This window comes from Sapajus apella, unplaced genomic scaffold (genome assembly GCF_009761245.1).
Source record: "Sapajus apella isolate SASKATOON/1434 unplaced genomic scaffold, GSC_monkey_1.0 scaffold28, whole genome shotgun sequence".
NCBI lineage: Eukaryota > Metazoa > Chordata > Mammalia > Primates > Cebidae > Sapajus > Sapajus apella.
The window spans coordinates 13,148,541-13,174,773 of NW_022436968.1; the positions used below are offsets into that span (position 1 = coordinate 13,148,541).

General features: G+C 36.2%; 1 protein-coding gene across 3 annotated transcripts in view; it reads right to left on the reverse strand.

Annotated features, from left to right (window-relative positions):
* The window catches only part of ITPRID2 (ITPR interacting domain containing 2), a 37,415-nt gene extending 12,230 nt beyond the window's left edge, over positions 1–25,185 (reverse strand). For 2 of the 3 annotated variants that reach the window (XM_032292760.1, XM_032292758.1), the window contains exons 1-11: positions 24,629–25,185; positions 24,245–24,290; positions 20,879–20,928; positions 19,990–20,046; positions 18,043–18,082; positions 17,858–17,956; positions 16,099–16,307; positions 14,545–15,245; positions 7,040–7,112; positions 3,443–3,531; positions 948–2,162 (exon numbers count right to left, since the gene is read on the reverse strand). In XM_032292760.1, the coding sequence (XP_032148651.1) occupies positions 948–2,162; positions 3,443–3,531; positions 7,040–7,112; positions 14,545–15,245; positions 16,099–16,307; positions 17,858–17,956; positions 18,043–18,082; positions 19,990–20,046; positions 20,879–20,928; positions 24,245–24,290; positions 24,629–24,839 (2,790 nt within the window). In that variant the 5' untranslated portion in view covers positions 24,840–25,185. Of the gene's footprint in view, positions 1–947; positions 2,163–3,442; positions 3,532–7,039; positions 7,113–14,544; positions 15,246–16,098; positions 16,308–17,857; positions 17,957–18,042; positions 18,083–19,989; positions 20,047–20,335; positions 20,815–20,878; positions 20,929–24,244; positions 24,291–24,628 lie in introns of those variants that run through there. The other variant, XM_032292759.1, reaches the window with a different exon arrangement.
* Between the last annotated feature and the right edge of the window lie 1,048 nt (positions 25,186–26,233).

Consider the following 26,233-nt stretch of genomic DNA (forward strand, 5'->3'; position numbering starts at 1 on the left):
TACAGTTAAGAGAAGGTGTATCTCACTATAACTTGAGAAGTTACACCTTTGATTTTTACTTTCCAAGTGGCTCCTGTCTACCATGTCATGATGGTAGGAGATCTATTACATTCACTCTAGGCCTCCTGACTCCTTGTTGAATGCTCCCATTACTATATTACATTGCTATTTTCTTCAATCCCCCAGTTGTCTAAATATGATGTGTTCAGAGAGAATTTTCAAGAAAATGTAAAAGGCAAAACTGAAGACAACTCACTTATTTTCAAAGATTTTTTAAAAAAATTATTTCCAGTCCACTAACAAATATGAGAATGGTGACTTTAAAAGTGACAAGACACACAGAGCGTTTTAAATCAAATTCACACTTTACCTGATTTTTTTTTCTGGTCTGGAGTAGTTCCAGTCTTTGAGTCCAGTGGAAGCAGACTAACTCTGTGCACAGCATCGGGGGTCAGTAGGTGAAGGGAAAAGCTTAGTCAGAGAGCTACGAGCAGAACCAGGAGAACGTGGTCCCACAGAAGCCAACAGGGAGAAAACTTAGAAAAGGAAACGGTAGTCAACATGTTCAAACAGCAGAGAAAAAGAGAGAAAGTACTTTGAGAGGGAAGATTTCTTAATAATAGAAACAACTTGACCAAGATTGTAGACTAAAACAAAGACAATGGATGATAGACTAAAAATGGGAGGATAACTAATGAACAAAATCTCTCCTCTAGGAAAGGAGAGAGACTATGAGCAGAAATCGACTTTAATCAGAATTAGTTACAGCTTCTCTCTTGAAACAGGAGGGAAGGTAGAAAAGGAGGGGAAATGCAGGTAAGTTTGGGCATGTCAGAAAATAAAGCTGAGGTAGTTCACACCTGATGAGTCTTAGGTTCTCTGTGAATTAAGAAGTGCTCAGAGCAATAAAAGAAAAAAACTAATAAAAGATTTACTTTTTCCCATACCTGTGAAAGATTCTGCAGTGAGTTTCTAATATCGTGTAATACTCTTCGCAACTGCATTTCTATGGCTGAAGGAGGATTCACAGAGCACACTCGGTAAGGGTAGGTGGCATGTCTATGTGAGTAAGGACACCCAAAAGGGGAAGCGAAGGCACTACAGGTAACCCCTGATATGTTGGGCACACTGTGAGTGCTCAGAGTTCTTGTGTGCTCACACAGGGGCCTTTCTTGCCACTCAGAGTGGAAGGAGTGAAGGGAGCAGGTGGACTGAGACATTGGTGGTGGAGCAAGCCGTGAACAGGTAGGAGTCCTTCCATGATGGCAGTCCTCCATGCATGGTGCCTCATTCTGAGGGGCTTCTTCTTTCTTCACAGATGATGGAGGGATGAAAATGGTCGATTTAACTAAAGACTGACCATCATGTTCCATTACCCCTTTTTCCAATTCCTGCTTCTCTTCAGGTGTGTACTTATAGGTGAAGGAAGGTGGGCTGCATCTGGTCTCTTTTCCTGGAGATAATCGAACATTGACAGAGGACACAACCCTTACTGGGCTCAATAAGGTGGTTGGTAAAGACTGAGACCTTCTGAGAGGATAGCCAGCTTTTGCAAATAAGTACCTCTGTTTTAACACATCTTTTGATTTTAGCAGGCTACGCCCTATTCTTTGGTTAGACAGACTGCACACCTTCATTTGAGCTCTTTGCAAAGCTGTATTAACTCTGTCCACAGAAGAGGGAGGCCCCGTTTTATTTTCAGAGCTCATATCACTGCATTTAGCTTCAATAGAAGCCAATGATTTCGGAATATGGTGTGTGATGTACTGAGTAAATTCACATTCACTGCTTTTATCCACATCACTTTCAGCACTTGCTTCCCTCAGTAGCTCTACCGTCTCTGCGGGAAACAAACCCTCTTTCACTTCAGTAATTTCAGTAACATGATCCCCTGGACTACAGGTGGACTGTTTATTTCCTGGATTCTCAATGGTCTTGCACTGAGGGAAATCCTGGCTGCCTGATTTTCTTTTGTCAGCAACTGCTGCTGCCACCTTCTCTCTTCCCTTCTGAAGAGGGATGAGAGACTCCTTCTCTGATTCATTAAAATACGGCTGGTCTTGTGCTGCCTGTGTGGCAAGGTCTTCACCAAATGACGTCACTGTTGTCTCACTGTCACAACTATCAGCACTACTCCCCATGGCCTGCAAGGACTCCTGAACCTGTGAAAAGGAAACAGGTGGAACGATGAAGAAGAATCATTAACAAAATACCAAACCGACATGGTGCTTCTATAATTTCAATGTCTCCAGCACAGTTGTGGCCATGCTGCTGATCAAAATTGTTTTATTGCCCCTGAGTAGCAACCACAGTCCCCCTTCCCCTTTCTCTCAAAGATTATTTCAGAACTTCACTGTTTTCCTAAAATTCCCTTTCCAACAACCTCCCCCTTTCCTTTGAATACAACACACTGACTCACAGCGAAAATGGACAAACATTTCCTAACGTTCTGCCCCAACATCTATTAACTTCCTTGTATCTCTCTCCATCATTCCCCTTTCTCTCCAATCTGAAAGGAAGCCATTCTTTTTTTTCAAAGCGAAGCCCTCCAACCTGGGTTCCTAATCACATCCTCTCCAAGACCAGGGTATCTCTCCAGTTTCATCCCAGATTTTTCTGAGTCAATTCTTCTCTTATAGTTCCTTCCCTTAGCTGAACAACTTTCCCAAGTCATTCCATGTTATTATAAAAAGACAAAAAGACCCCTCACTCTGAAGCTATCATTCCTATTTGAAAAAGGGGCAACATTCCTATCTTTTCTTCCTTATCTTCTGAAAGTTTCTCCTTCGTCTCCCAGTGTTTCTGTCCACTTGATTATTCTTTCTCAGTGACCTTAGATATGCCTCTTTTCTGTTTACCCCTTAAATGCTATGTTCCTAAAGGCTCTTTTGGTGTTCATTTTCTTATCCCAATTTTCTTTAAAATATGCTTACAGATGTTTCAAATGCTTTTTGTGTACATTCTGTGTACTCTACATATAGACTATAAGCTTCTTAAGGATAAAGATGTACCTGTTCTCTGGGTCACCTCACACAGCCTAGCATAAAAATTAGTATAACACTCAGTAAGCTATGGGTCCACAATTGATATCAGTTATTAAAGAGGCAAAACAATTACTGTAAAATACTGAAACACAATGATGGTTTAAAAAAAAAAAAAAAAAAAAAAACAGACAAAACAGATCAATGATCACAATAACCTGTCTACTAGTAGTCCAAAAATTAAGGGTAAAAATAGATTAAAAAAAATATTCAGAGAGAAGAATTAATGAAATCTAAAGTTTATAGTCAAATGCTTAGATAACATCTACATGCCAGGAGTTTTTTTCTGTCATTTGAAAAATAAAGATTGCACAGACTCAGTATTAAAATATGTAGTTACTGAAAAATAACCTTAAAATGAGGAAGTTAATCATAGTGTCTATTAGAACAGAAAATTTTACCTGAAGATGATTAAGGGATGGGCAGTCTGTAGAATCTTCGGCAAAACCACTGCTATCAGAATGCTGACTTGCCGTACGTAATAGATGATCTATGAATAAAAAAACAATGGCTATAAAAAACTACTAAATAAGACTTTACTGAGAACAGTATTACTATAGATATGAGATTCCCAGCAGATATAAAATACACAATATTTGCTTCTTAGAAAAGTATGTATTACTTATGCAAAATTATAGCTTCAAAGTACAGGAGGAAATTCAAATTCAAACAGAAACTGTATCAGCTCTTCTATCAGAATCTCTCAGTATTCATTTGTTAATTAAGCTCTAAATCCCATCAATGTCTTATCCTTGGAGGAAAACTGGATGAAGTAAAAGATGGCTCTAATAAAAACAGAAGTCCCAAAGTAAACCATTTCCATTATGTAAATATGTAAAGATATTTAGGAGGTAAATTTAGAAGTTCAAATGGAGAGTACAGTATGTAAAGATTTCTATTATCTTTCCAATTTAAAAAATACAATTAAGGCCAGTAAATTAAATAATCTGAAATGCAAGCATACTTAAATGTCTCTGATGTTTTAAATGATGCAAATGTGTAAGGTATGAAACAATTCTTTCATAACAATTACATGAAACTCAACAAAATAGGTTCAACTACAACATAATATTGTTAATCTTAACAGAATATTTCTGCTCATTTTTCTGCCTCGAAATTCTAATCCTGGTTAGTATAACCTATAAATGTTTCACGTAACTAAAAAGGCCAACTAAGCATTACAAGTATGATCACATTCTATTCACACTACAACTACCACAATGGGAGAGACTGTACAGTTCTTACATTCACCAAGGGAGAAGCTTCAAGAGACAGCAAAGTTCTGCAGAACTTCAAAGCAAAAGACTAAAGTGTGTTTACCAAAACCAAACCATATTCATTTAAGATATGAACCACACAGAGAAAGGGCCAAATAATATAACTGATTAAAATCTAAAATCTATTAAAGTCTACTTGGTTTGAAAAATATCCCACTGTAGACTCAGTTTCCACGGCATAAATTTTTCCCATTAAAAATTTACAATACTTCTGTAATTTTTTTTTGGCTTTAACAAGACTGCAAAATGAAATATAAGGAATTATTCCATACCCTTGATAAGTCTAGGTAACCTGGAATACTTGTAAAACTGAACTGAAACTGAAACTAAGCTGTTACTACCAGTACTGATCAGGCATTATGTTACTTGTAAAATGATTAATGTCTTAGGTTATGGCAGTTATCACTATAATTATGTATTTTCATGTCTCTAAACTAGATTGTGAGTCTTCTGAAGGCAGAAACGATTCTTCTTTGTATCCCAGTACCTAGAATATGCTAACAATAAGTAATGTTTGCTGAGTGAGTCAATGATACCTATTTCCTTAAAACAAACGCAGTTATTTAAATGATTTAGAAGTGAAACTGCCTATCTGGCTGGGCAGGGGCAGGTGCCTGAGAGCGCATGAGAGCCAGAGTGAGCAGCTCTGACTGGCTCTTTCTGCTAAGGTCTGTTTTATCTGTAATAGATTACAGTCTATGCCAAGTTCACCTCACAGTTGTTAAGCCCTGTCTGAGTACACATACAGTTTAGGTCATAATGTATGTAGACTGCTTAGGCTTCAGAGCAGGTTTCGGGCAATGGGTTAAACGAGGAGGCCTGGGTTCAAATTCCTGCTGTGTTTCATCATCATAAGCAATAGCTTCTCTCCTCTGCAAAATGAGATAATAATTCTTCTATCTATCTCACAGGGCTACTTCAGAAACTAAGCAGAATGCAGGAGAGACTGTTTTATAAACCACAAATCACAATCTAGTTTCTTCAGTCAGACATTTCTGTTTCCAAAAATACAGTTGTCAACAGAAAAAGGTGGAACTAAAAAAAAGATTACATCTCTGTCCTGAAGATACAAGATATTATTTCTAATTAAAAACTAGGAAGTTAGAGGAAATATTAAAATGAGAAAAAAATCTGGAAATTTTGTCTAGTATCATCATAAAGAAACCAAACAACTGTCTGTCCATTCTCTGATAAAGTAAATATTGTATGTCTTTTTTAATAAGAAAAATGTTGGGACTTTTCTCAACGTATTTACTGAATGCTACCTTGTAACATTCATTAAGTCACTAAAGCTCTCTGGGCTTCACTATGTAAATCTTGGTCTGGATTTGAGATTAAGGTAATTTTAATTTCAAAATTCCTATTACTAAACTGCTATATGCATTTTTACAAAACTTCTGAAGTAAATATATTACCAGTGTTTCTAACTCTGCAGTTATGATCAAGCTAAGATACTTATATAGCATATAGGCTACTTTTTAAAATGATGAAAACACTATGTTGTTCTCTCTCCCCTCTCACACACACAAACACAAAGAACCATTTTACTGTTAATTTATAAAAATCTGACTGAGAAAAGGAAAAAACCCAGATATGAATATAAACCACATCCAATCATTCATACCACAGGAATCTCGCTCTTAAAACACTTTAAAGTAACTTTATTGTTTTCTTATCCTTCTTTTAATGCATGGCAAGCTGCTTTTTCCAATGTAGCCCGTCTACCCATCTAAAGAAAGGACTTCTTAATGACCATGATATCTTGGCTCAGAAGCACATACATACATTTATGAACTTACAAGGGGAAAAAAATTAAATAGTAAAGTTCATTTTAAGTCTAACTAGATCTGCAGGGACCTAGTGAGAGTGAAGCTCTTGTTTCTTAATACCGTACTGCAATAAAAGAAAAAAGTATATGCAAATTGTCTCCTGTGAAGTAATTTCAGAGACCAGGAGGCAACAGACATGTAATTTCCTATTCTAGGAACATACATAAAAATCTTTGTTTAAAAAAAAAAAAAAAAAAAACGGGTGGTTCAGCATGTGTAAAGTTTTAAAAATAAACAGTCCTACCTTCAGTGGTCATTTTCACTTCTTCCTCTTTCCCTTTCTCTAAAGCTCAAAAACTTAGTAAATTCAAAGATCGGACATTTTTTGTTGTTGTTGCAAGTTAAAAGTGAAAGGAATGGATTCAAAGGTTCTTTGGTCAATAATTAATAATTAAGAGAGGAACAATATCTACAGCCACTCACCTTTGATCCACAGTTTGAATTTAACTAGCTTTAACTATTGCTAAAAAAAAAAATGGGTGGTTTTTGCTAGAGGAATATTCATGTGTTATACCTAGTAGCTATATTTATATAATGAAACACCAAAGATAGATAATACCAGTATATTTTTCAATCGTAACAATGTAAAAGGTAGTACTAATCCATTGCTCTTTTGATCACTTCTCAACTAGCTCTTGCCCAAAGGTGAAAAATACTTACAGTACACAAGACTGTGTAATGAAGTCATTGCAGAAAAGCACACTAATTAGTTTATAAGCTCAAAAGTCTTCAAAAAATAACAAAAAACTTCTACAACCAAACAATAATGAATCATGTGTTCTTTATCTTTTTACACTCATAAATACTACAAATACTGATACATAAACCCCTTTTGCAAATCAACTAATACTTGATAATGTGCTTGAGAACTAGCAGATATTGGTCCACGTACCTCTTTTTGACTTCGTAAGACCCAGCTGGTAAGTGGCTGGAACATGAGGAGCTTCTCCCTCCGTACTTTGAACCTAAAGAAGAGTTTTAAGTAGTTAAAACTAAATGAATCTAAGACAAACTAACTTCTTGAATAACCACCTACTAAACAAATCAACCTAACTCAAGTGCACCAAAACATTATATATATTTAAACTTAAAGAAATCTGATCTCAAAATTATTAGAATGTTCCACAACTGAATTTTCTGGTCTATTTTCCAGTTAACAATAGCACTCAAGTTGGTAGCAAAGATAACTGATGGAAATGAGTGCATCAGATGTGCACTAGCTTCCATCATTTTACCCTGTAACAATTAGCTTTTCAATACTAAAGAACATCCTAGTCAAGTGTGAAAACTAGCCCAAACGGGTTTTTAACCTTAAATAAATTTTAATAACTACTTCATTTTAAAAAAATGTTGCTATTACATGAAAAACAGATCCATAAGAAAAAGTTCTCTAAATGTTAAACTTCAAAGTAGGGTAAATTCCAGGAGAAATTCTAATACACTCACTGCAGCACATCATGACCAACACACAGTTGAGGTAATTGTAAGTCTTGCATTTTTGAAAATGGAACACAGTGCTACCACTGCAGAATTACTAAATTCCCCCAAACTTTCTGGTATCAAAAATTGCTCATGTGTGAGACTGAAAAAATGTTCTTTCAAGACATAATTTGGGAGCTGTACATGGAAAAGCAGGTTTCATGACAGAACTAAAATAATCAAAGATATTAACCATAAATCCTCCCTGAAACACTGTTTAAAGAACGTATCAAACCCAGAAGTTGTCTTTTTGTGCTTTATTTTTCTATCTGCACAAGTACATAATTCAGGAATTTTCAGATTCCTAAATCGCCACCTCTACCCCACAAACACTCTGTCTATTCTAACAGTTAACTCTACGTCAACACTAAATACATGCGGAATGGTGAAGATGTGCAATATTTTCTGTCACTTCATTTTGTGATGATTGGTTCTTAAATAGTAAAGAATATCCTAGTACAGTATAGTAACTGGCCCAACATACGGGTTTTCAACCTTGAAAAAAAAATCAGAGTGCTAATAGCTAACATATTTTAGGAAAAACTGGTAGTTTTTAGTTAAGAAGCTACTCCATTATAAGAAATATTCCAAAGGAAGCCCAAAGGTTAAATATATTACCCAATTTAAAATTTGCTCTGATTTGTGTGGTATCTTTGCTCTATATAGCTCCATGAACCCAAGTTTGTGAATCTTTTGAAAACTGAAAGCACACTGCTCATGCAAAACCATCACCTGTAAATCACATAATATAAAATAGATTCCACTATTGTTATTATTTTAAAATTAGAATATATTCTTCAAAGCAGCAGACACATGTTCAACAGGAAAACCATTGTCTTGTATGCAAGGGAACAAAGTGCATTTTCTTTTTATATTCAACAAAACGTCTATTATTAGCTTCTATTCAGGCTAGATCTACTTCAAATAATTTTCTGTAAAGTAAATATCAACCAGATCAAAAAATTATTACAGAAATCCAAATGCCTCTTCATTTATGTTCTAGGAATTCTGGCTTAGGCACAGCATTAATACACCAAATCTCTCACTTTCAGATTAAAAAAAAAAATTAATCTAATTTATTTATTTTGAGACCCCATTATGAGACTGGCTAATTTTTACATTTTTGGTAGAGATGAGGTTTCACCATGTTGCCCAGGCTGTGGTCTCAAACTCCTGGGCTCAAGCGATCCACCTGCCTCAGACTTCCAGGTGCTGGGATTATAGGTGTGAGCCACCGCACCCAGGTGTTTACTTTTAAATATAGCATTATCACATATTCTATTTCCTTAGACTTATGAAATTAATCACAAAATAACATGACTTTAATAAACACCTATCTCAGTGTACCATCCTTCAAGATGCTACTCTGTGGCAAAAATAAATCTACTCTATCCTTTTACTACAAACTCCATAATTAACTGCAAGAAAGGAACACTTCAAAAAGCTGAGAGGGTCATATTTTACTAATAAAACTACTAAAGTTGGGATTCTTCTTCTTGTTTACCCAGCAAAATCAGAGAACTCACTTGCTGAAGAGAGAAACAGACATGCCAGTGATAATGGGTGAATTTCTTATTTTATTACTGGTCACAATTGTGGAAAAGAAGGCAGTCAAATTTGAGATGGGGTACACCACAGAGAATTATGAAGCAAATACAGAACACAGAACTTAGATTTACGCAACAGCTTTTCCCTATTCAATGGTTTCAAATGCTCCACAGAATTCTGGCCATTTTGCTCCAGGCAGCTTTTCATAATTAACCAGAATAGCCAAATAAAACTGAATTGCGTGATGGGTAACAGGTGTTCATTATACCATTTTCTCTAATATTCAGGTAAGTTTGAAACTTTTCATAATAAAACAGTTTCATAATTTTTTTCAAAAGCCACTAAACCAAAGTGATAAAATTGCTTGGTCTCAATGTTTTCGGATTTAAAGATGCATGAAAAACAACTTTAGAATAAACCACACATTTGGGTTACTTCATTTAAAAAAGTCTTCATGCAATAATGACTGTATCTTAATCAATGTTCAGCTAATATGACAGGCACCCACTTTGGTTTTTTTTTTTTTAAATGTACTTTTTGTTTCAGTGAACCACTTTGGTGTCTTAACTGTGACAGTCGGGGCTGTCACATTAGCCTCGACTAAGAGGGATCTTCTAGGTACAACGTGTATTGTATTCCACAGAACAGCAACATGTGTATGTTCTAACTCAAATAACCCTTTCTCTAAAGTTTAAAAAGACTGTATAGCTGTTGTCATTGTATAAACATTGTATATAAAAATGGTTTTCAAAGAAAATCAAAACTAGAGCTTTAGAAATTATAATTCTGTCTAATTTCTAATGACAGCTCAAAAAATGTCAAAGGAAACCATTATTTTTCCAAAGTCATAGCATGGTGCTGCACATCAGAGGATGAGTTCTTGTATGATGGCTGACCATACATCTGACCTTTAGCAAATTGTATGGTATAGTTAAAAGGAACCTGAATTCAAGTTTTATTCATGCCACTTACTGGCTAATGGCCTCTGACAATTATCTGCAATAATTATTCATTTTTTTTTCTCTTTTTTATTTTATTTTTTGAAACAAGGTATCGTTCTGTGCCCAGGCTGGAGTGCAGTGGTGGAATCATGGCTCACTACAGCCTCAACTGCCTGGGTTCCAGCAATTCTCCCACCTCAGCCTCCAGAGAAGCTGGGGCCACGGACATGCACCACCATGCCCAGCTAACTGTGAAACCATTTGTAGAGACAAGTCTTGCTATGTTGCCCAGGCTGGTCTCAAACTTCTGGGCTCAAGTGATCCTCCTGCCTCAGCCCCCACAAAGTGCTGGGATTACAGGTGCGAACCACCATGCCCAGCCTCAAAATTGAAATTAACTTTAATTGCAAAATTAAAATTAAAATTTCTACTTCACAGGTCCTTGGAGTGATCGAATGTGACTGTAAGTCAAAGTACTTTGAAACGGTAAAGTAGTAAGAATGTACAAGAGATCCTCCTCTGCCAACCTACACTGACACTCGCTGTGCTCCTTCCCCCTGTGATGCACTGATATCAAATGGAATATTATAGCCCTCAGAAAGATGATGAAGAACCACTTCTATAAAACAGTATCAAATGATGGAGAGGATGCTTCCTCATTTGTAAAGGGAAGAAACTAGTAAATGAATTAAAAGATCTCTTTTCGTACTAGTTTATGATTCTATAAATTACTTGCTAATGTTTATTTAAAAAATACTCTCGAGTTTTACACATACACAAAAAGTATCATTTATTTTTAATGTCAGGTAAATCTTTTTAAAATAAAAATTAACAGGTTTTTTAGGTAAGTATCACATAACAAAACAGCGGTTAATTGGACTTTGGAGTAGCAGACATCTGTACATGTCATATGTTAGAGTTTATATGCTAGGGCAGACTTATCTTAAAAAAACATACAGTTAAATTTGAAAGGCCAAAGGAACAACTTAACTATCTGTCAAATATCTGACTGATGTGGGATTAACTCAGACCAATAAACATAGAAAAATCCTAAAACCTAACAAGTAAAAATGAGTAGTGAGATATATTAGTTAAATCAATAATTAGTATGAAGGCAGGACTAGAAACAATTACTAACACATCAGTAGCTTAAAAAGATTATGTATATATGGTTATATTTAATTAAAAATTCATTTATAGGGCAAGAAGACCACACAATAAACTGCTTACAGAAATACAGAGATAAAAGGTCTTCTTCTTAAGAAGTTTTTCCTTTACACCTAAAAAGATGAACATCTGCTTGAGAAGAATCATTTTGGTTTAACTTGTCAATCATTCATACTACTAATCTATGGCTTCAGAGAGTTACCATGATGTATTCAAAATAAGCCATTCAAGAAGAACACAAGAATTAACGAAGCAAATCATTTGGAAGAATTAGAAATTCAAGATAGGGTTTTACAACTTTTTATAAATAGTTATAGGCTGGGCTCGGTGGCTCACACCTGTAATCCCAACACTTTGGGAGGCCAAGGTAGGTGGATCACGAGGTCAGGAGTTCGAGACTAGCATGGCCAACACAATGAAATCTCTTCCCTACTAAAAATACAAAAAATCAGCTGGCTGTGGTGGTGTGTGCCTGTAATCCCAGCTACTTGGGAGGCTGAGGCAGGTGAATTGCATGAACCCAGGAGGTGGAGGCTGCAGTGAGCCGAGATCGCACTTTTGCACTCCTGCCTGGGCGACAGAGAAAGACTCTGTCTCAAAAAAAAAAAAAAAAAAAATAAAAAAAAAAAAAAGAAAAGAAAAAAAATAGTTATAAACATTTATAACTATTTTAAATAGTCTACAAGACACTTTATAAGGTAAGTTGACTTTTAAGCGAAAGTAGTCTCTGGCCTTTTCTTTTTCTAACATAAGAAATAGAAACTCACATTGTACCATGCCAGGATCAGTCTCATCATCTATTTAGCGCTCTTTACACTTAAGTATTTTGTCTCTTTGCTGCTGGTGACTGTGGGATCTTACCTCCTGTCTCAGATGGATTAGGCAGCTTCATGCAGTCAACATGTCTACAACATTTTCTCCTTCCTAGCTTCCCAAAGCAGCTCATGCTCAGATAATCTTTCTGAGAACTGATTTACTGAGAGAGAGACAGCGCTCTAACTCGTATTTACTCATTGTTTTCACAGCAAGAAGGTTCCCAGCAGGAACCAAACCTCAGTGGAAACAGGCCCCAAAGAAAAATAGTAACAAACTACACTGAATAGGATCTAAAAGTCAGCTTCAACAAGATTGTTCTCTTTATTTGTCAATATGATTCAAATGCTTGGGAGAAGAGGAAATTAAAGTAACACATTATTTCCTTTCTTTATCCATTGTTCTACAAGCTCTGTTTAAAGTTCCCTAAGGGATGAAAACACAATTCCAGGAGGTTTTTATCCGTATTTTAAATGTATCTGAAGATACATTATTTTCTTTAAAATTCCCCATATTTACAATGTAGCTGTGGTCGACCATATATTTTTTTGGAAAAAAAAAAAATTCCATTATTTTTCAACCACCAATGCATGTAATCTTATGCTTCAAAAAAATGTTCACAAAATGCCACATTACTTTCTTCATTAACCTTTTTTTGCCAGTAGAGGGGGCAAAAAAACTCAGCCTATAATTAAAAATTAACTTGCCACAAAAGTACATCTAGCACTTCATGTAAGTGTTTTAAAAACTTTTTGTATATGCTATCTTAAAAAGTTTTAAAAACTAACAAACTATAGTTTAGACTTCAGGAGTTTCAGAAATTAAAAAGAAACTTCCTTGACTTCTTTGAAGAGTGACTTATTTGAAAATATGAGTGTTGTTCATTCAGAGTCACCAATATTAGATATGAAATTACCTAACATAATTTGTATAGATCTTTATGCCCTGCTATTGTATTAAACAAGGAAATTAACTGACATATATAATTATCATAGAAGAGGAGCCCTAATGGTAGGCAAAAATTTACACTTTAATTATGAGTGCTGGAACAAGTTTAGACCAGAACAAAGTCAAAAAGGAATCGGAGTGAAATAGAACTGAGGTTTTAATGTGGTCATCACAAAGTAGTCATCTTCCACACTCACTATGATGAGAAATAAACTACATCAGGAGGTAAACATAGAAAAAAAAATCTATCTATCTATCTATATAAAGAAATAAAAGGAAAAAAGCTCAAAAGAAAATGTAAAACATTCCAAGGTGCTGCTCCTACTCACTTTTTATTTCACTATTCAGTTGTAATTAAAGTATTAACCACAAAAAGGTACAAATCCGTATCATTAACTGAAATTTTGCAATAAATGAAAAATCTTCACTAATGTGGGAGAGAGAGACTCACCTAAGAGGACATTTATGAGCTGAATCAATCATCTCATTTTCTAATTCCCTAAAATAATGTGTGTAATGTCAACACTACTGTGAACTATTACTAAAACGAATCTAATGCAATAAATCACAAAAGACAAATTGCACATTACATAATTTATAGCCACAACTTTTCACCAGCACACATATGCCGCACTTTACTCGTGGAAAATGAGACCACTACTACATGCCTCACAGACTGCAATGAAGTACTTCAAGAGCCAAGAACAGTACCCAGCACAGGGTAGATGCCTGATAAACGTCAGTCTTCCTGCCCCAAGCTATATATAACTTCAACACAAAAGTATCATTTTCTACTATTCAGAAGCAGTTTTAGCTGTACCTCATTCAAAGTAAGTATCTTTATCTTGTCCAATCCAAAATTTATGTTAACTAGCAGGTATATCATCACTGGACACAAACAAAATAACCAAACGTTGGTCTTCTGGGCTTGCAGAAACCCTATTCAGTGGCCTTTCAAACCTCCTTGTTCAAGGGTCCCTATCCTCCCCATGCAGGTATGTAGTATCTTCATGTTCTTTCCAGTCATATACCAATACCTATCCCCAAAGCGTTCTTCACATATCCTTACCACTGAGATATGTTAAGAAAAGCCTGCCCAAAGGCACACAGCAATTCAGTGGCAGACAGAACTCACACCCCTGTTTGATTTCAAAGCATGTGTTTTTAACTATTATGCAATATTGCTTTGAATTTAAATATACTCTCTCAGGGCTTTCTTGAGCATCAAAATCTTACCCTTGAGAGAGAAAAGAGGTTAAGGCTCAAATATCAGCTAGTGGATGAGTATCTGGAGTTGCTGCTGAACTGTCCCATTACCTCGACATCACATAATCCTGAGACCAATTCCTGGTTTGTGAAACATAAACTTGCAAAGTCAAAATTAGGATAAATTTTTCTAGTGTAAATCTATTAGCTACCTCTCATTTTAAAAGCATTTTTGGTACCTTTTTTTTTTTTCTAGTTTGCAACTTGAAAACAGTTTTAGTAATTTTTTACTTACCTCTTCCATTTCGAAGGAGTCCTTCTGCTGTGTCATTATATTTCTTATGGACGGAATTGTCAGTGGTGCACATGGCTCTTTTTCAGGTGCAGATATATGCACACTTTTCGGCTCACTGCTATTTTCCAGCTCACTAAGGCTGGTTATGTTGAAATCACTACCTAATTTGGATTCTGTAATATCAGATTCCTCACCCAGCTTATTCTCATAACTTGGAGTTTCTTTACTTTGTTCATTTTCAGTTTCTTGGTTAAAATTACTATTTGCTTCATGAGAAATTCTATCACTATCAGCATTCTCCATAACAGTTGCTGAACTACCCGAGACTTCTTCTTTAACTGTAGCCAACATAGAAGATGACTCTTTCTTCTTTATAATTTTTTGAGACTTTTGATCATTTTTATTGCCACTTTCTTCAATCACTGAAACATTTAGAATCTTTCCCTTATCAGCTGCCGGAGCAGGGCTACTACCTTCTCCTTTCTCTGTTTTATCAACACATAAATTTAGTTTTGATAGTGTTTTCATTAAACGATTTGCAGTGTTACTTCGAGTTAAAGGTGGAGGTGAGTCTGTTTCCTTGTTAGAGGTCACTGAGGACATACTTCCAATTCTCTGCAGGGGAGTCCCAGAGACTTGTGAATATAAAGAAGAAAATGCATTGGCCACAGTAGTAAGCACTTCAATTTGACGAAAACGGCCTACCAAAAGAAAGAATATTATTTATATGTATGTTTATGTTTATATATACATATATACATGTATTAAATGTATATATTGTTCAGAATTTCAAAAATGTCACTCAGATCACAAAGATTATAAAACCCTATTTTTTCCTTATCTAACACTTAAACCTTCTCTACATTTATTGGGTGGGAAAGAGCAAGATTTTTACCCTAAGTACTAGCATTTATATTTTTAAAAAACAGAAATAAGCACAAAGCATAATGGCAACACTGAATAAAACAGAAAGAACTAGCTATTGGATCTACAGCTGTGATTCTATTCTTAACTTTGGAACTCCATTAAGACTCTTTCAAAATTCTCCTAAGAAAATAGTAAGGATATATTTTATACCTAATTTGCAGGGGGAGGGATTTATTAATCTCTTAAAACTAATCCATGAACAATGCAGGGAATCCTATTTTGGGAACTTTTGGCTAATAGAAAGAAAATAAGCAAAGATATGAGTTAAACTGATCAAATTAGCCAGACTAGTTCCTGAAATTGACTGACTTCATTTAAGAATAACAAGGCTCCTCCCCTACTTCTTTTCTTCTTGAGCAAAAGCAATCTGTAGATAAGGATAAGGTTCTGCAAGTAAGTTATGGTAAAACTTGAGTCAAGAATTGGGAGGAAGGGAAAAATAAGTGAACTAACCACCATAAATAGAGTAATAAAATAGCTTAAATTTTAATATGTAAAAATAGCTTTTGTGTTGATTAATCTCTTTACTTTCCAGTGCTATTCCTGAAATGAAGGCTTAGAATGAGATAATCTTGTTGTAGATGCTATAATTTAAGAAAATAATATGCTAACACTTAAAAACCTTACTTGTTAAAGCATAATTTGGGTTTTCTACTTCCATCCGTTGCATTTGAGCACTCAAAAATACTTTAATATCTATCCCTTTGGCAAAGGATGATGAATTAAAAAATCTGGAAGGAATTTTAGAAGCAATATCTGGTTCATCACGTCCAAATCCAAGATTGTAAAGAATTTCTTCAGGATCTTCCTCATAAAGTTCCAACAATTCTGAAACACTACAAAAAAAGGGGCAAAAAGGAAACATGAAAATATAAAATGATAGTCCACACATTATAAATAAATACATACTATTGATTTCCTGTGATAAAATCTTTTTTCTCAGCTCTTAAATCATTATTTATTTTACCATGTTTACACATGTGTACTAAGGAATAAACAGCTATTATAAAGGATTCATTGTCTCAAGTTGCTAGAATTGCAGAACAGAGCTAACCCCAAAGAACACATTCAGAGATTCCCTACATGAATCCTCACCTTATTTTTTTTGTCATTTTAAGAGATTTCCCGTAAAGCAGCTAAAACAACTAGAGGACAGATGATGGAGAATAAGGAATAAACAGATTAAAGAAGAAATGAAAAGGATCTGAGGGCCATTCTGTAAAACTTCAGCTTTTCTGCTATTCTTGTCCTAGGAGTGGCAACAGTGCTAGGAGGGACAATACAGGTAACAAGCTGACTTCAGAGAAGTGAGGGAGGAGCTTACTTTCAACTTCTCTCCAGCTACTTCCACTCAGGAAGTAGGAGGAGTAAGATACAGAGTGTATGGGTTACACAAAGGTAACTACTGTAATTCTATTGGGAATTAAATATTTAGTATCCCTTCTCTCTCATACCAGTGATAATCCAAGTTTTCTAAGACTCACTAAAGAAAACAGGAAAGTTGGAGATGGAACTTCAACAGAGAGACATTTCAATTTCTTTCAAAGAAAATGCTTAAATCTTAATAATATAACTTGGATAACAGTCTAAACTGGTTTCCACAGGCACATGTACTGATGTATTTTAATATACTCTGTGTGTGTATGTGTGTATGTGTGTGTGTGTCTGTGTGTGTCTTGAAAGAGCATCTCACTGTTACCCTGGTTGAAATGGAGTGGCATAATTACAGCTCACTAGGTACAAGTGATTCTCCCACTTTAGACTCCCAAGTGGCTGGGAGTACAGGTGGACCACACCACATCCAGCTAATTTTTGCATTTTTTGTGAAGACAGCATTTTGCCATATTGCTCAGGCTGGTCTTGAATTCCTGAGCTCAAGTAATCCACCCACCTTGGCCTTCCAAAGTGCTGGGATTACAAGTGTGAGCCACCGTGCCTGGCTATACTACATATTTGAAAAATCTTTGGTTTACTATGTTGAAAAAAATTCTGCTTAAATATCAAGCTGTAACTTAGAAAAATTTATTCTGATTTTTGTTAACTCAGAGTTAACTCAAGTCCTTAACAGAATGAATTTTGGTTCTCTGCAACTAGAAGTTACTCCAATATGGAGTTCCTCTTTCAGATTGTTGAGAGGGCTCAAAATACTCATTTATGGATTCCAGCAGCATTATAAACCTACTTGTTGCTTTTTTTCAATCTCAAAACAAAACAAAACAAAACAAGAAAAAGAAGCTCCTATCAGTTGCGCTGCTCCAGGAAACACTCTTCTTGTGTAGTTTATGATTTCATTCTATCAAGGTCAAATCCAAGATTGAAAAAAATGGTAAGAGTAGGTACCTCATCTGTAACACAATGTAATTCCAATAATTTCAGAATAAGTTACCTTGAGACTGTCCCACTACTTTTCCCAGATCCAGTGGAATTCATACTTCTCCCTTTCTGATGAAACTGTAGTCTTCTCTCTTTGGCCAAGATATTATTGCTATACAAAAAATAAGATTATATAAAACTTTATTTTCATTAATGGTCTTCATTTTTTAAAAGGAATAGAACAAAAGAGCTACATACCAGTTTTCAATTTGAGCATCACTTTCATGGAGGTGGTTGGCTACAAATAAGAATAAACGTTGAGCACAATTGTTAGTAGGACTATACTATGATACAATTATCAAAAAATCAAATTACCTACAATATTACAATTAAATGCCTAATATATTAAACACTTATCTTGGTCCATTACATCTGCAGTATGAAAAGTGATATACAGATAGATAAGAACAGGGCCAAGAGCTTTTGAAGGGCTGTTTTGGCAACATAAAACTAAATGCTCTCCTTAGCACTTAAAATAAAAAAAAATGTATAGGTAACCAATTAAGTTTCTTTAACCGGTTAAAAATAAGTAATGAGGAAGTTATGTAGCATATATGTGGTGCTAATTATTACATTTAAAAGCTATTAATGAAGAATATCTTAAGAGAAAAACATGATTTAAGTGTGGCAATAGTATACGTCAATTTCTAATGTGGATTTTTTTAAGGTTATAACTGATTTTTCACACATACAACTTAAAAACTACTTATTTCAACATAAATTTTCTTTTAAAAATTGCCTTTCAACTTTATAATAGAACTTTAAAGTTCTAAACAGATAAGTGTTAATGTTTAGAGTTAAATTTACATCATTTAACCTTTATAGACAAATATAAAGAAATTTAATTATAAACATATCCATTTCAGCATACTTCAATCGCTTTTCATTTCTGACCTGTAAAGTCATGCTATTTTGTTTCTTTGCACCTCCACCAGAAAGGTGCCTCACTCATAGCACTCAGTAATTATTTAATTAATGGAAATATCCTTGAAATAATTTTCAGTAAAACAACATAATAGCTTTACTCTTTTATAAGACTCCTTTTTAGGTTCTGGTTTTCCAAAAAAAATCATTCAATATTATCAAACTACCAAGGCAAATATCAAAACTACTAGTTACAATAATATTAAAGTACATTTTAATAAGGGATTGACAACATGTTCCATTGTACTGACTGGAAAGCAGTAACTTTAAGCTCTTTATAGAGTCTGAAAATGTACAAACAGAAATAATAAAAACTAATATATTCACGTTTCAGAGTTTTAAATATTAGAAGGTTCTAAATAAGTAATTTACCTTACAGATGCATTTAAAGAGCAAAAAACCAAGGGTATTAAATTCAATGTTTAAATTCACTATTCATCAACTTATAACTTTTAAAGATTTTTTAAAATCCTTGCTTTTTTAAAAAAAAAAAAGTACACATAAATAACTGAACTATACAGCTATGAATAATCTATTCAGTTTGATCAATGAGCTACAAAATATCTTTTAAAATAACAATAATTTAAAATCTTTAATTGTATATATGATAAAGCTTTATTACAAATCTACTGGAAAACATTATATAACCTGTAAAAATGTTTTAAATAGCACAACACACTTTTTAAAATCTAATGCTTTCTGGAATAAACACCAGCATCATTTCTAATAAAATTCTATTAACTCTGCTATTTTGTCTTTCTCCTTTAATCTTCTAAAAATCAGAAAAAAGGGGAAAAGGCAGGAGATACTTCAATACAAAGAGAAAGACAAGCTGCAGCTGTAAGTATGACATAAGTCTATTTTGTGCTAAAAATAAGCTTCAATTTCGTTTTCCCATGTGTAAATATTTAAGCGTCTTTCCTTCTACAGGACAATTCTTCCCTCAGTTATATTACCATAGTTTGTTACAAACTGTTCCTTTAAGCATTTAGTCCAAGAAAGACAGATGAACACTTCACAATGGTTTTTCAGAGTCATCCCTATATGTATCCTACAGACTATGACTAGTTACTAACATAGAAAGGTAATGCGAAATGTGCCTGAGCCATTTTCAAGACCTTTAAATTTAGCTTGAGGATCATAAACCTGAAAGCGTTGAACTTTCTCATTTTTTTAAATTTGAAAACTATATAAAAACACAGTTCTTCCAAACAAACATACCTTCAGCTCCCAATGACAAATCATCTTCAAAACTTCCTCCATTTCTCACAAGCACACCTGAAAGTAACATTTGAAAACTCATCCTGGTATTCTTTTCCTCCTGATTCTCATATAAAAACACTGCTTTAGTTAAAACAAATTCACCAAGCAAAATATCTTATACGGTAAAACGTTTCAGACTTGAATGTACTCAGACATTATTCTGATTATATAACTGCAAGAAGCAGGTAAAAGCTTTTATTTTAACATAAAGAAACCACATTTCCAGCAACATAAAGTTCTCAGAAGCCAATCTAAAGGCTGTTTCAAACTTAGATTTTTGAAGATGTTCAATTAGACTACATACCAAGAGTTTCATGGAAAAGCAGATCCTGGAGCAAATATTCTTCTTACCCATCTTATATAAAGTCAGGAGCTGGATTTTCCTGACACTGTAAATGCTTTTTATATGCCTTGCCTCTACCTGCACACGCTTGTTGTACTTTGAACTTTAGAATTCTGTTTTGAACAGGTGGTAAAATTTCAGGTGTGGCAATTTCAGTTAATGTAAGCAAAGAAATGCTGCACTAAAATTGACTCAACTTTTGTTCACTCAATAAGTATTTTCCTTATATTTGCATAACATATTTTTATAATTAATTAGTCTTTATAATATCTAACTGGACAATAAAGATGTAAGTTTCACCTTGTGAAAAGGCTAGGCAATTTGCTTAAACTCACTACTGTTTTACAGTTTATAACAAAGTTTCTCCCTTTGGCTTCTAGCTCCGAACAGCATATATTACAACCATGAATATCACTTTCACAACTCATATATATACTTTTACCCAGAGAACAAAGAAGTAGAACTGTCATTAAGAACAGATTTAGAAAGGCAACCTTCTCTTACCCTTGAGTGTATTGCTGCTTTGTTCATCCAGTGAGGCTCCCAAAGGTGTACTGAAACCATATAAACATACTAGCCTTAGTCTTGTGAAAGGCTGTCTGGAAAGTTGTCATTACACAGCCTTACTTAAAGAGTTCTAGCTAAATAAGCTTCTAATCACAGTTAAAACTCTCCCCCTAAAACAGACAAGGAATGCAAGTGGGTTACATAAGTAATATTCCCTAACTAAGCAAATACCTATCATCAAGTCAGTTCAGCAGGAATGATTTAATCATGTCTGATGTGCCAATAATTAGGAGCAAGAATGGCAATGACAAATGATGTGAACTGGCATTTTTCTTTGCAAAAAAGAGAGAGAATGACTGACAAGAAAAGCGTTAAGAAAATGTCTGTTGCTCTCAACCCCCTCCATCAAAAAAGAAAACACGATTAGAAGAATACAAATCTTCAGTCATAGATAACTTTAACTTAATAAAATTAAAAAGTAAAGAATAGTTGGAAATAAGGCTCAACACTTTCCTTAAACCTCATCTGTTAATCTATCACTAGCATTTCAAAGTATCACCTAGTGCCTCCCTTACCCCAACTATCTTTTTCTTTATATAAATGTAGAGGCTTATGATTTGCTTTGTTTTCAAGCTAAAAAATACATATATTCTTCATTTTACTTTGAAAATTACTAAAAAGTTGACTTAAGAATCATCATTAAGATTAGCCATTGCTAAAGTTTTTTCATTCTTGTAGTTCAAATACAGATGACAGAAATATCTTTTTTTCAAATACAAAAATAAACACAATTCTCTCAAAACTAAGTTACAGTAAGAAACACGTTGTTTTATTTTGGAAGGTCTGTTTTGTGATACAAACCTTTCTTCAGTAACAATTCATATCTGTTAAAAATTCACGAGACATGGGATCAATCATGAAAATATCAGTTTCAAAGAAACGTTACTGAAATGCTGATTAAATGTTAGAACTTTCCACAAGCACACAAGCAATGGCAGCTCTTTAAAAATCAGTGCTTTTGAAATGTAAAAGAAATCACAAGCAATTACCATAAATATATTAATAAAATCTTTAAGCTGATTTTTGTATATATTTTAATAAAATTCTAATGAATGTCTTTAAGAAACCATTCTTCCCTGAAGGCTACTTTCTTAGAAGTAAACATTGTTTTACTTTGTCCACAGATGTCTTTACTGGTCTATGCACTACAGAAAATGGCAAATAAGCAGAATAACAGGAATTCTCCTTCAAAAATAAATATCTCACTTTTATATTTGCTCCCTTCCAAATTCTATCAAAATCTCTATCATTTCTTAATTGTTAATTCAATAAGTTTTTATTTAGTTCCCCCCCCCCCCCCAAATGGTTATCAAAATAGACTCCCCTTAAGAAAAGAAAACATGGTATCTTTATTCAGGATATGGACCGCACTAAAAAACAAAGACTATCTGAGAACTTATCAAGTGGGTAAAGTACTATGGTCAGGCCATTTGTACATAATAAACAAAATACATAGATGACCAACTCTGGGAAGAAACTTGAGTTGTTATTTAAGATAAAAATACAGTTGCAACATATCCTAAGTCAAAGCTGTGATAATACAGCCAGCGTTAAAAGACTACTTGTTCTAGCTTTCCTGGATACAAATGAATGCCACTCTTGTGTAAATATGTGCAATTTTAAGAACAAGAAAGAAATCCATGAGAGAAAGGGCAGCAGACTACAGAATCTGCCCATATAAATCAGTATTGGCAACAAAACTTCTGAAATTGTCAGGGATTGACTGTGTCCTGGGGAAAGTCAACATTCGCCTACTGCATTTATCTCAAAAAAGATGCACTTATTTACTGTTTACTTGATACGATCTCTTACACAATTTTAAGTCCTATACCTCATTAAAATATAGCGTAATTCTCTTGTTCCTAATTTTTAAAATTCTCTTGAATATGCACTTGAATTTAAACAATGAAACACTATAAATGTATTTGTAATGCTAAGCCTATTTTAAGAAACCTAAAGTAAGCCAATACTGTATTTACGGGAGGCTTTAAAAGACTTGAGTAAAAGTAACAAAACAACTTCTTAGACACATTTCTAAGAGGAAACTTGAAAGATACTGGTATCATCAGATCTCTCCCAAAAGGTCCTGAACATGTATATTTAAATTTCAAACGTTTAAATTGTAGACTATTTTGGTATTTGACAATTAAATGAAACAGTAGTATATTAATACAATTTCTTGATCCATACTTTGAGTGGAGTACCTAATATCTAAGGTTTCTCTGAAAACCAGGAGATTGATTTACAGCTAGATTCTAAATATGGGGTACAAGGACTTCAAGCAGTGTATTTATTTGCCTCTGTGCATCTTTAAAGAGAAGTTACTCCATATATTTCACAATGTTTCAGAAGGGTCTATGCCTCTTTCAATAAAGGGTACGAGTTCTGTAATGAAGAGTGTTCAATAGGTTCCACTTGATTAATCAAAACAGGGCATTAATATCATGGTAGCCAATATTCTGTGTTTAGAGGCAAACTGGCATATATTAAGAATCACTTTCCACAACAAAACAAAACAAACGATCCTAACTCTAGCACTTGAAGAAAATATTAAGAAAGCCTAAACTGGGAAGGCAAAAATATGCCCAACAGCAAACACCAACGAAAGTTTAAACGCTACATTCTTGATTAGCACATTTTGCTGTAGTCAGATTTACTTGCAATGTGATTCATCTCCTCTGTATTTTATCAAACATTTTTGTACCAGTTGCCAAAGCATGTAATTAAACAGATTTATGCAGTCTGAATGCTTTTAAAGTTCTATTCCCTGAGAATTCCAGTGCCATCTGACAATTCCATGTTCAAGAGGTAAACTACAAGTAAAAAGTTAGCTAGTTTTAATAGCTCCCCAAACAGAAATAAAATTAAAGCCCATTTAGTGTAGTTGGGTAAATTAAACTCGTCTAAAACACATTTGAAAGGAAAATGATTCCGTGCCAGTTGTACAGATGTCAAAACTAAAGCAAAATAAAATACCCTGTGAAATGTGAGAATTCTTTCAAATAAAAACAGAACAAACAATATGGCATGATTATCTGTTTTGGATTTCTGATCTCTGATGCTGACACCATTCACGGGCAGCTGAAGCCCTAACTGTAAAGTCAACACGGTTACCAAATAATCAGCGGTCACAGCACTTCCATTTCTAATCACTTAGAGGAGGAAGCTATCCGCCGGCTCACTTTCCGGTTTGTATCTTACAACGGTCGCGGGACCCACAGGGACGCGGCCCGAGTGGCTCTGCTCGAGCGTCCAGTCCGCACGGATCTCCCCCGGGACGCGGGCAGCAGGGGGAGCACTCACCGGCAGTCCTTGAGCCATATCGCGATCTTCTCGTTGGGCACGTTTCCTGGAGGGGTAGAGCGAGGGGACAGCACGTTACGGACCAGGAGCCCTCCGACGGCGGGGTCACCCTGGACCCTCCCAAATAGGAAAATCTACCACGGCAAATGCAGCCTAAGCGACACGTCTCAGTGTCCCTTGGCAGAGAAATGGGATGGCACCCAGTGGTCTCTGTTGACGCTGGGAACGCCTCGTCCAGCGCGCGCGTTTCAAGGTCGGAAGTGTCCCCTCTCCCCTCGGCCTACAGTGCCCGAGGCTCTCCCAGAACGTACGGCAGAAGCCAGGGCGCACGAGACTCTCCCCAGCCCGCCAGCCTCCCACCGCAGCCCGGCGGGGCGCACCGACCTCTTCCCGCCGGGGCCGGTAGCTGTGCGCCGGGGAGGTCCTCCTCCTCGTCCTCGTCCTCGTCCTGCGTCGTCGCTTCTGTGGACAGATCCTCCGTCTCCGACGCTTGCCAGGAGCTGCGGCACTTGGCCCAGGCCTTCCTCCTGCGACTCGCCACTTGCCACTCCAGTTCCTCCTCCGCCTCCGCCGACCCGGTCAGGGGCCGGTCCATGGCCGCACGGGGGGCTCCGCTACCCCAGCCGGACCCTGCGCGAGACGCGGCGGCGGCGGGGACCCCCGCCCTTGCTGTCAGCGCCCGGCCGGGCAGGGGGCCCCGGGGAGCTGGAGCGGGCGCTCGAGGAGGAGGAGGAGGAGGAGGGGACAGGGAGGGAGGGAGGGAAGGAAGGGGAGGGAAGGGGCGGAGGGCCGGCGCTTCACATGAAGCCGGCGGGGCGCGGCGCGGGAGCGCGAGTGGCCCGAGGGAGCGCGGCTGGGAGCCGAGCGCCGGCAAGCTCCCTGCTCCCCACCCCCAGCCTGACGCTCCCCGAGCTGGCCGGCCGCTGCGCGTCTGCGCGCCTTCCCTCGGAGGTGGCCCACGCCCCCTTCCGGCCGGGGGCGCGCGGGGCGCGGCGGGGCGGGGCGCGCCCAGCGCCGAGCCGAGCGGGCCAGCCCACTCTTGCTGCCCGCGGAATGGGAGAGATTTGTTTGTTAATAATCTTTCCTTCTCTCAACTCCTCCTCCCTCACCCAAAAATAGAAAGAAAGTGGGGAGGCCAAGTCTCAAAAAACGCCCCCGCGAGAAAACAAGTGTCTGCTTGGGCGCCCTGAAACGTAGAGTTGGAAGAATCGCCTGAATATAGACTATTTAGTGTCCAAGGAATTGGGGTAAGGACGGAAAGAGAGGTGCTTGATTGGTGCTGCCAAAATGTCAAAACTGCGAAAGACCAGGCTTCCTGGAGTGCTACTTTCACACTTAAAGTTATTTATTGTGGTTGTGTTATGAATGAAAATGAATTGTGAAAGGATATTTAAGCTGGAAATTTCACACTGAGGTTGGACTTAACGTGAGGGAGAATAGAGGAAAGAATAATTGGGACTATGTGGAGATAGTTGCTTGGATTTTGGTGAGACAGCATGCTACAAGAAACAAATGATGTCAGGGTTCAGAACTGTTTCTAAAGCCAGCTTCGACATTCCCTTTTCTTATGTTTAAATTCTCATTAGCAAAGAGCCTCAAATTCTATCCAAAATGGGACACAATGTGAAGGGCATATCAGGCAACAATGTCCCCCTAGATGTTACATCTAAACTGTACATCTAAGTAAGGCTTCCAGTATTTTATTGTACTTGGCTATGAGCTGGAGAACAAGTTAGAACACTTTTTAAAATATTAACCTGATTGAAAAGAATATTTTGCATAGACGTAATATTTTAAGGAAGGAATTATTTTTTATTTGAAGTTAAATTCAAGAGCATAGTAAAATTCCTAATGGAAGCATTCGAATTACAAGGTAACTAGGTGCATTGTCATTGATAGCTACCGGAAACCATAACTTTTGGAGAATTTGGAATGAAGAATGCTCTGAAGATGAAATAGTGCCTAGTTTTTGTCCAGGCATTTACACAT